General features: G+C 39.9%; 1 protein-coding gene across 1 annotated transcript in view; it reads right to left on the bottom strand.

The window, feature by feature from the left end:
• The window catches only part of cacna1eb (calcium channel, voltage-dependent, R type, alpha 1E subunit b), a 50,761-nt gene that overhangs the window by 2,646 nt on the left and 37,247 nt on the right, over nucleotides 1-10,868 (bottom strand). The window contains exons 25-45 of the mRNA XM_035671360.1: nucleotides 9,980-10,076; nucleotides 9,724-9,884; nucleotides 8,994-9,131; nucleotides 8,622-8,823; nucleotides 8,364-8,528; nucleotides 6,692-6,802; nucleotides 6,488-6,568; nucleotides 6,131-6,250; nucleotides 5,923-5,988; nucleotides 5,335-5,426; nucleotides 5,062-5,236; nucleotides 4,839-4,966; nucleotides 4,411-4,507; nucleotides 3,984-4,089; nucleotides 3,640-3,747; nucleotides 3,454-3,554; nucleotides 2,996-3,102; nucleotides 2,808-2,904; nucleotides 1,356-1,460; nucleotides 768-900; nucleotides 197-360 (exon numbers count right to left, since the gene is read on the bottom strand). Coding sequence (XP_035527253.1) covers nucleotides 197-360; nucleotides 768-900; nucleotides 1,356-1,460; nucleotides 2,808-2,904; nucleotides 2,996-3,102; nucleotides 3,454-3,554; nucleotides 3,640-3,747; nucleotides 3,984-4,089; nucleotides 4,411-4,507; nucleotides 4,839-4,966; nucleotides 5,062-5,236; nucleotides 5,335-5,426; nucleotides 5,923-5,988; nucleotides 6,131-6,250; nucleotides 6,488-6,568; nucleotides 6,692-6,802; nucleotides 8,364-8,528; nucleotides 8,622-8,823; nucleotides 8,994-9,131; nucleotides 9,724-9,884; nucleotides 9,980-10,076 — 2,554 coding nt within the window. The remainder of the gene's footprint in view (nucleotides 1-196; nucleotides 361-767; nucleotides 901-1,355; nucleotides 1,461-2,807; nucleotides 2,905-2,995; nucleotides 3,103-3,453; nucleotides 3,555-3,639; nucleotides 3,748-3,983; nucleotides 4,090-4,410; nucleotides 4,508-4,838; nucleotides 4,967-5,061; nucleotides 5,237-5,334; nucleotides 5,427-5,922; nucleotides 5,989-6,130; nucleotides 6,251-6,487; nucleotides 6,569-6,691; nucleotides 6,803-8,363; nucleotides 8,529-8,621; nucleotides 8,824-8,993; nucleotides 9,132-9,723; nucleotides 9,885-9,979; nucleotides 10,077-10,868) is intronic.

Here is a 10,868-nt window from a genome sequence, read left to right as displayed (position 1 = left end):
AATCTGATTTTAAGGGGCGGGGCAAGTGGCATGGTAGTTAGGAAGCCATCCTGGTCCAGTATGCAACTTATGGGAGTGTGATGTAGAAACCTGAAGCTAGCAGTCAACATACACTGAGACTAGAGAATAGACTGAGAATGTCTTAATACGTGTCTGGAGGGGATCTTTAAAGTGTGTTTGTTCCCCCCGGACCTACCTGTTTATCTTGAGTGTGTGCTCTCTCTGCACTAGAGGATCGTGAGGGTTGCAAGCTTCTTTCCTCTGAGTTACAACGAGACGCGTTTGGAGACAGGAGGTGACAGCGCTCCTTAGACCGGCCACGCTCCCTGTCACCCTGCTGCCAGTGCTCAGACCGAGAAACTAATGGGAAGACATTCAGGAGAGGACAGCATAAAATGACAGACAAAGAGAAAAAAACAATGTAACAACAATATTTTGTTCCTCAAAATGTAATGCTAAATATAAAGATATCTAGAAGAGTGAATAAGGCACACATATTTCCCTCTTACTGGCAATGTCAACCAGAATATAATATTAATATTTCTCAGTAGCAGTATGGCAAGCATCTCTCCACCACAATAATGTGCCATGGGAATTAACGCAATATCATAAAGATGCTCTGTCTTTGCAGTTTTAAGATGCCCAAAGCTAATAATTACCTCTATTGGTCGTTTCCCTTATTTTAACACCAGTAATGGAAATAAAATGAATGCTTCAGATTGGATGCACACAAACTGATGTGATAGGAGTAGGTGAGCAGGACTAACCTGCAGCCTTGTAGCTCTTGTGACGAGGTCGATAAACTCGCTCAGGACTCTTCTCTTCCTGCCAAAGACCATTAACCCGCTGATCCGCAACAGTGGATGCTGAACGCTTCAGTGAGCCACTTGCAACCTCCGTCTGCTTTTTATGTGAAAACACACACAAACAAAACAGACAGACATGCAAGCACAAGGTACACAAACAAAGAAAACATTAAAGATACTGTAATTATAGATTATTTTATTCAGAAGCAAGTGGACTATTGCAGAGAGGTTTAAAAAAAATGTCATGCTTTAGTCAGTGCAAAAAACATCCTAATAGACTTGTTAGGTTTAGTTTCCTCTATTCTGGAGATGTAAGAGATCAAGGTAAGAAGGCGAAGCATCAGCATTCAAAGATCACATCCCTTCTTAACAATTCTTTGAGCCTTAATCAGACTCCCAAAGAAGCAAAAACAAGCAACAACTCTAGTCATTTAAACTTCTCAGCTTCTCGTGCACGTAAGGAACAAGGCATCTTGGCATTAGAGCCCATGCAGCCACTGACGTCCTCAGGATCCAGCACAGAGGCCGTGTCATGGAAGATGTGTGTACCTGCGACTCTACAGCCAGACGGGGCATGGAAGAGGCCCGCACACACAGGCCCCTTCCTAGCGGAAGCTCCAGTGGGGCTTCAATCCCCCTACTGCACTCGCCCACCTAGGTGAGTACAAAAACAAGAGAGGGGGGCAAGGAGAGACAGAGCACCAATCAGGCTCGTCCCCGCCAGGACTGCCTCTATATGTATACGGAGGTCCAGTTCAGGTGAGAGGAGGGCAGACAAGATATTTCATCACTGAGGGTCATCTATCATAGCCATCACCATCGCCATCCAATCAGAAGCCATTCCAGCCAATAATGGACAGATTAACTAGCAACAGGAAAACTGACTTCAAGGAGGAGATAGAAACGGTGTGAGGTTGAATAAGAGGAGCAAAGAGTGGAGAAGAAGAGCAAGAATAGACAAGAAACAAAACAGGTCACAGGGATAGATGGAATCCATTTTTAAGCTTGGAAGTACATTCAGACATGCATGTTCAGTCTCTTAATAGCTACACAAACAGAGCCACACAACATCTGTCTAGGGGCCGAACACATTCCTCTACAAGAACAAATGTGTGGGTATTTCAGAATAATTTTATATCATTCATCTAGCAGGCAACGCAGACCAGTAAAACCAGACAGTATAGACACAGCAAAACATCGACAGTTTGACAATCTGCCTCTGCTGTTCCAACCTCCACAGCACTAAAAGGACAGGAGCACAGAGAGCAGCGATGTCGTGCTCTGCAAGGCACTGGGAAAAGTCAGAGCAACGTCATTCATTAAAACATGTTTAACACTGTTTTTCATGGGGTTAAACATTTTTATAAATGTTCAGTGTGAAAATCGATGCTCTAAGACAGTGGTTCGAACCTGGAGGTGGGAAACCCACTGAGGGATCACATGATAACTGTAAAGGGCAACACACATCACGCCGAAATACACTCAATGGTCAATTTTGAGGATTCTTTTATAATGAAATACTGTTATTATAAAGCTGTTATTTAAGCAGCTGCTGGTGTTTTATTGTTCTGATTGTGGTGTGGTGTGTTTTATGAGAGATCATGTCTGTGAGTGTGTAATGTTGGATAACTAAAGTGCACCACAGTATTTATGTAGTGTGTGTGTGTGGCACTAAGAGAGAGACAGAGGGATCTTTTTGATATTAAAATCTGGCTTCAGACTGTTCAGTTCATAACTTGTTATGGCATGACGTCGCAGATGTGTGTTGCAATTTAGTGATTGTGAAACGAATAAGAAAGTAGTAAAATTATGAGTTTGAGCCTTTAAACATTATGCAAAAAAACAATCTGAGAAGGAAAAACTACTGATTAATTTAACTGGTCACAACTTCTACACATAAACAACCTGTGACAAGTTGACAAGGCTTTGTTTTAAGGAGGTTAAGAACCTCTTCTTTAAGACATGATTGAGGTATGAATGGTTGTATGCTCATGTTCTCACCGGATTCTGCTGTTCAGCATCAATGTCGGAGCTTATGGGCTGCAAAAATAGTTCCTGGGGTGAGATGGGGCTCAAAGCCACAAAGCCTCCTCTGGTGCTGTATTGGGACAAAGAGAAACAAGTAAACAAACACATAAACAGAGATGAGAGTACAAATATAACAAATCTGCACACAGGCACAGACTCACAGGGCTGAGCCAGCGCTGTGGGCCATCATCGGCAGTGTCTGGGTGTTGGACAGAATGTCCTCTGGGAGGGTGGCGGCATCCAGACGTTTGAACATTAAGCTACTTTTCTGAAATTAGAGAAACAAAACACAACAAATCAAATACAGATCAGAGGGCTTCGTTGTTGAGGCCACATTTAATTACAGATTTTAGAGCCAGAAGACTTCACATGAAACAATTATTAATTTCGACATATTCCCATTCCTCCCTTTATGCATGTAGTTCTATTTGGTAACAATGGATGTTTAAGAAATACGGAAACTGGGAGGGAACACCTTGTTTTGCTAGACTGCATTTTTTTCTCAATTAAAATTTTAAATACTATTCATGTATCTATTTTTCTTTGAATATAAAATTTTAAAATAGGGTGAGAAATATATTGTAGTGCAAGAAAGTTCATAAGAGCACGCAGAGCTGACCTGAGCTTCTAGCTGTTGCCTCAGCTTCTTGGCTTTGTTCTGCTTGAAGTAGTCCATTATCATCATGGAGGCATAGATCTTCCCCACTGTCATGTCCGTATCTGTGAGGGCAGATGCTCTACATTAGCTCTTACTGCTTGTCTCTCAGCGTTACATTGAGTATTTCCTCCATAGTTAGAGTCAGACCTTTGTTGATAGGTACCAGTAGATCCAAGGTCTTCTGGGGCAGATAAGGCCAAATGATACTGATCTCCTTTTGCAGTTCACTATCCAGACCAATACGGTCCTCACCACCTGTGACAAACATCCACATTCAGCCACTTTAATTAATTAACCTATTAATTAATTGACACAAAAGGTTTGGTTTGTTGTTGTGATTTAAAGACGTCACACTGGACATTTTCACTATTTGTTTTACATTTTAAAGACCAAATGACTAGTCAGTTATCACCAAAATGATCAGCAGATAAACAATAATAAAAATAATCAATCAGTAGCCCCAGATGCTATAGCACAATCATAACCCTGACCTCTAGCTATTTTGATGTCCAAAGCTGTGCGGATGAGCGACATCAGGGTGGAGGTAAAGTGAACGCTCATGTCCTCATCCACAGGCATGTTCATCAACACCAACCTCTGAGGGACAATAAGGGATGGACAGGAGAAATCAGGAGTCAGTTCATTCATTTATTGTATATTTTATATTAACAAACACAGACATCAAAATGGACACAAATATTAAACCTAATCAGTAGCTGATCTTAATAATCTGCTTTTTCCTTTAATGACTCAGTTCAGTTTTATTACCCATGACTTTACTTAACAGTCTGTTGGTGTAATCAATGCTCTTTTCTGTAGTAAGCAGAATATATTTAAATAATATAGATTACAGATTATTAGGGTTTTAATATCATCTAACCCTTTTGTGTTCAGAAAATAAATTAATGTTTTCAGTACCTTATAGGCAATCTTAGCAGGACACTTTTTGCCCAGCCCCAGGGGTGGTGACATGTGTGTTAACATCTCATACATGGCAGTGTAGTGGATACGACCACTTCAGAGGCAAAACAGATAAGTAAAAGGGAGGCACAGAGAAACAGAAGCAGAAGGAGGAGAGATTAATGAAAAGTGCCATAAAACTCACATCTAATACAGATGAGGACAAACCCTTTTCAAGGTCTTGTACTTGTTATGTGGCATTTGAAATGTTTACAACATCTTCTTTTACTTGTTTCTTGTTTACACTTTCTTTTTCCTGCAAAAATTTGACACAGTGAACTTTATTTGAATTTTCTGAACTTGTGCTATGAACTAGTGTGGCTCATTTCACACTCTTTGAAGGCCCTCTGCTGGATAAAGATAGAACATGAATGTTGACGTCTTACCATGCCAGACGATCATACTCTCCCCAGATGCGAACAAACTCATCCAGGTGATGGGGACCCAGGATTGAGGAGTCTCGTGTCAGGTACTCAAAATTATCCATGATCACAGCCACAAACAGATTTAGCATCTAAAAAAAAGAGATGTGAGAAGAAAGGCGGTATGCAAGACAGCAGAAAAACTGACAAATGCATAAAGAGAATGTTATTTTGCTTGAGTCCTGACCAGGAAGGAGCTGAAGAAGATGAATGAGACGAAGTAGCAGTAAGCGAAGTCAGTCCCACAGCCTCCCTCGTGGTCTGGAGACATGGTGAGGGGGGCGATGGAGGGATCTGGTTCACACTCCTGACCCGACAGACATGAAAGCATAATCTCCTGCCAGGACTCCCCTGTTGCACTCCTGGTGGTTTAAACATAAACAAACATATAGTTGACGTTAAAATTAAGATCCATTTAGCAAAAAAATGTTGCTTGGAGGATATTCTTTGATAAGTCCACCTGAAGAGCAGCATCAGTGCACTGAAGAAGGTCTTAAAATTGTTGTGTTGATTGATGTGACTCTCATCATTCAGCTTGATGTTTCCAAACACCTGCAGAAACAGGTAGCTTCAGTAAAATAACTTTATTCCATTGGATCCCCATTAACGTCTGTCATTGCAGTTGTAATCATCCAATCCAATGAAAGCAAAAATAGATAAAACAAAGCTGTTGATCCTAAAACAACACCACCAAATCAATATCACACACAACTATTAAAAATATCAACAAATGGGTTTAATTATCTCATATAAGAAAACAAAGGCCAATAATGCACCAACAAGTTCATACAAATTACAACAATACAGCTTCATTTAAGCAAACAAGATATTCATAAAATTTATGAAAACCAAGAAGACAAACAAACGTTTATCCAGTCAGAGTCTGTATTTGTTTCTTAGAAGAGTAAGCACTTTTTTGATTCTCTAATATTATTTTATCTTAACAGAAGCCCTGTATATAACTATGTTTTATAAAGTCTTGGCTCAAGAAAATCAAGCAGCCATGCCAGTCCGTTATGTTATTTGTGATATATCAATGAAAGGATACCTGCATTCCAATTATGGCGTATATGAAGAAAAGCATAGCAATGAGAAGACAGACGTAAGGAAGAGCCTTTGGGAAGAGACAAAGACAGTGGATTAAAACTTGTCACAAAGGCAAGAATGTGAATTTGTTATATTGCCTAAAAAATCTTATCACCATCCTTTTGTGAGGAGTCAAAGTGACAAGAAAGAAGATAGAAAAAATGTCAAACCTTGAAAGATTGCACAAAAGTCCAGAGCAGAATACGGATGGTGTAACCCTGTCTCAGCAGCTTGATCAACCTGGCGGCTCGGAAAAGCTTCAGGAAACTCATGTTGATGGTGTTCACCGACTGGGACAAATGCACAAATGGTTACAGAGAGGGTGACACGAGAGAGAGGGAGGGAGGGTGAGAGTGGCAGACAGAAGGGAGAGACAGGATGTAAAACACAGATGGCAAAATTCATCACAACAAGACTTAAGTTGTGTCTGGAGGAAGGAAGAACGCTGCGTTTGAAGCTGGCTATTTGTGTCTTTTTTTAAGGGTCACAACATTGTGAAAATGAATGGTGTCTTGGCAGGAACTTACCTGTAAATCCACAACTATCTCAGTGATGCTGCCAAGAACAGTGATGAAATCAAAAATGTTCCAAGTATCTCGAAAGTAGTTCTGCAGAAAAAGACAATGTTTTAAGTCATCTGACTGAACACAGGCAAATTCTTTAAATCAGTGGAGCTAGATGTGATTTAAATTGTCTTTATTTCTTTATGTCTTCTTGTGTTTAATACTTACAATAAAACCAAAGGCCAGGATCTTGAGTATACACTCCAAGGAAAAAAGGACAGTGAACGCTGTGTTGAGGTGTTTCAGGACTGTGTCGTAGGCTGGTGGAGCCGAGTAGTACTGAGGGAAAAGAGAAGGGGTTATAAAATAACATTTTTACTGATCACTTTGAATTTATTGATTACATTATGGTAGACATGACAACTACCTTCAATTGCATGTTTCAGTCTATAAATGTTGCATTCTTTACAATACTGACAACTTTTCTACTATATATACCGTTATATACACCTTTATTTAAATTTGAAAGTAATGGAGGGCTGGCCCTCATTTATAATCATGTCAAGTAACAGTTTCAAATGACTAAAAAAATAAAAACATACAAGATATTAAAGATAATAAAAGATATAGGAAAATCAATGAATTAAAAACACAAATAAAAGATGCAAGATAAAAGAAAACAACTAATTAAAACAAGATATAAAACAATTGAAGTGCAAACTGAGGTTGAATGATTTTTCATCATGGATTTAAATTCACCAAGGGGTACAAGAGTATTGATCCTCAGGGTGCTTTGTAAAGAATTCCATGTAGTAGGAACATCAAAATTAAAAGCAGATCATCCAAGCTTGGTACAAACTGGAGGAACTTGTAGTGAAAGCCGGTCATTAGACCATGTTTGATAAGGTCCACAGGACCATTCTAGCCTGGAGGAGATATAGGCTGGCAACTTTCCAATACGAGCCTTAATGAATATCAGAATTTGGTTTGGTGATTTCAGTATGTTATGAAAATAGACTTAAAACTTGCTTGAGATTGACAGTTACAGTGACTGTTCATTACCTTTATCTATATTTTTGCTAATGTTTAATTGGTGTCATATGTTGCAGAAATTGGTGCCTGTGATGGTACATTTAGGTGCTTGTTGGAAGTTCCAATATCTTATTAAGTCTGGTGTCAATCAAACCCTGACTACAAATAATAAACCAATAATAAGCATTGTGAAATTGTGGAATCTGTGGGTGAATTCACTTGAAATGTTTTGTCTTTGACGTTTAAGTCTCAAATGTGCTGGTTACTTTAAATTCAATAACACAAAAGATTTCTTAAAAGAGCCTGTTCTCATTTTTGTAGCTTTCACCATAATTTCCATTAGATGTGATAAAATTGTACTGACCAAAACAGGTGCTGAGATCTCAAAATGCAATGCTAAAAATAAGTCAGACGAGGCAAGAAGCAAGATCAGACACGCTGTCAACAAGCTGACAGGAGGTAAAACTTAAAGTGAGTGCACCCACAGTGTTGCTCATAATCCCTCATTGCACACACAAAACAATGAGCATGCATAACTACAGTAAGTAAGGCAGGTCGGTCTGTAAACTGAATGACGGTCAGAGCTCAGCTGAATTTCTACTAAACCGTAGTTTGCCTTCAATTATAGTACCTCACTGCATGATGAAGAAAATAAAGTAGGAACAAATATAAAAAATGTTCATTGTCATGGATTACTTATCTCAAGCATGTCTGAAAGTGTGGTATCGAGGCACAAAGACTTCAGTTTCACTTTCACGATACAAAATCGTATCGTGAACCCAGTATTGAATCGTGAGTTGAGTGTATCGTTACGTCACTAATAAATAGTTTACACTGTTCCACTGCCGTTAAATTAATGCTGCTTTACCTTCATCATGAGGACCACCGTGTTGAGAGCGATCATGATGAGCACCGTGTACTCAAAAGAGGGTGATGCCACAAAGTGCCACAGTCTGTACTGGAAGGTTTGTCTGTTCTGGGGCATGTAGCGGGTCATCGGCTTGGCACTGATGGTAAAGTCAATGCAAGCCCTCTGATGGAGAGAAACGTATCAAAAAACAAACACACAGAGCTGAAGACGATCTTTAATTATATGAATATGTGTGTGAATGTATCTATAATTCACCTCATTCTTCTCCAGGCTGCACTCCTGAATCATCTTGTCACCCTGCTCCTGGAAGGTGATGATGATCAGAGCCACAAAGATATTGACGAAGAAGAACGGGAAGACCACAAAGTACACCACATAGAAAACGGACATCTCCATCCGGTTCCCTCGACTCGGCCCCATGTTCTCCTCTGTAACATCGGTAGAGTGCTGCAGGACCCTAGCAGGAGAAGAAGATGGGAGAAATTATCTATAATTTTTAAAGGTCAAAATGTTGACCTTTGTTGTTTAAATTAACTTTGATCTTTAACTACAATATTTGGGAGATAAATTCCTTCATTGCAGCCTATGAACTGTCTGAACTGTTCGTCTGGGTGGAAATCCACTTACTGAGGCCATCCCTCTCCAGTTGAGACGGTGAAGAGTGTGAGGAGGGCCCAGCAGACGTTGTCGTAATGAAACTCGTGTCTCCTCCACTCTCTCCTCTTCACCTCTTTTTTGTCTCTGCTGTAGTCAATGTAGTAGCCTCTGTAGGGAAAAGAGCGGCCCGGAGGTCATTGATTCACTTAATTCACTGATTAAACCGGCAGTTTAATAAGGAGAAAGATATTATCCTGTGCCTGTACTATTAACTGGTGAATCTGCTGCTGAGTTTCTGTATCCTGAGCTATTTGTGTCAGGACTTTGGCGCAGGATTTGTCTATTTTGCGTAGGCTATGTCAGAGAGGGCATGAATGCTGTGGTTGAGTTTGTTGAATCTACTTATTAGTTAAATATATTCAGTCGTGGTGCCCGGTTAGATTAGTCGGTAGAGCTGGCGACCCATGTACTGAGGCTGAGTCCTTGCTGCAGCGGCCAGGGTTTTGAACCGACCTGCGGCCCTTTGCTGCGTGTCATCCCCTCTCTCTCTACCCCCCTTTCTTGTCTGTCTCCAGCTGTCACTATCAAAGAAAGGCAATAAAAAAGCCAAAGAAAATAACTTAAAATATATTCAGTTGTTGCTCCACCTTTACCAGCTACAACATTAAAGTGATACTTACACATGAATGCATCAACAATTATACTACTTTCACTTGATGTGATAAGTTCTTCCACTGCTGGTTGAGATGCATCCACTTACTGGCATTCCTTCTCTGAATTCATGGAGCTGTCAGTGCAGTAGAAGAACTTCCCCTTAAAGAGCTGCACCGCAATGACAGCAAAGATGAACATGAAGAGCTGGTACACAATGAGAATGTTGAAGACGTTCTTCAGAGATGTGACCACGCAGTCAAAAACAGCCTGTAGAGGGACAAGAGGGATGGCAAAAAAAAAACACAATCTGTCAGAGATCTGTGAAATAAAAACAAAAATCCTGGAGAGTGTTTATATCATACCTTGAGTTTAGGAAGCCTCTTGATGGTTTTAAGAGGCCGCAGAACTCTCAAAACTCTGAGGGACTTTATGGTCTTGATGTCTCTGCCTTTGTTGTTTCTGTTGACATTGAAATGCAGTACTTAGGAACGCAGTTGTACGCTTAAGCTAACGCACAAGGACACGTGGGACAGATACATTTAAAACAGTGAAAAAGAAAAAACAGAGAAAAAGCAAAATGTCACCACAAGGGCATATCAAGAAAACACAATGAAACACAGAACTTCATCTTGAGTGTGTTTGTACAGAGCCCAGCAGGTGTCACAGGTAGAAATGTTGATAATTTGTGCAATTTGTAGCCCTGAATTAATTATTTGTAAACAAAAACCAGTAATACTGTAAAACTTCTAATAATAGCCTGGGCATTTATCTGCTTAAATCACTGAACTCACCCTGCCTTTATTGGGGACAGTGTATTTGGGACCCTGCTTTTATTAGAGGTTTATTATACATTCACACACATTTGTAATATGTGTCCTAAATTCTTAAAATGATGCTTTAAAATGGCTTAATTCAATCAGTATTATTATTATTAAACATTTAACTGAGAGTAAGCCTCTCTTTTGCTAGAATGCCCTGATCACATTGGCACAATTACACACATTCACACCTGGAAGCTGCCCAGTACATGGTAATGGTGGTCACTCAGTTTTATCCTGCCAGTCTGGGGATCGAACTGACAACCTTCCGATTACAAGGTCATCTCTCTCTAACCTTTAGCCACCACTTCCTTTATAGGTTAGAATCTTTTAGTGTGACGATCAAAATACTGATTTTATTCAATCAAGGTTATAATGTTAAATTGCAGTATTCCTTCTATTTGTATTAAAGCCAGGTATGAGCTGTGTGTGC

Source organism: Morone saxatilis, unplaced genomic scaffold (assembly GCF_004916995.1).
Source record: "Morone saxatilis isolate NCDOM2014 unplaced genomic scaffold, NCSU_SB_2.0 Contig23, whole genome shotgun sequence".
Classification (NCBI taxonomy): Eukaryota; Metazoa; Chordata; class Actinopteri; family Moronidae; genus Morone; species Morone saxatilis.
This window is presented reverse-complemented; position numbering and strand designations above follow the sequence as displayed.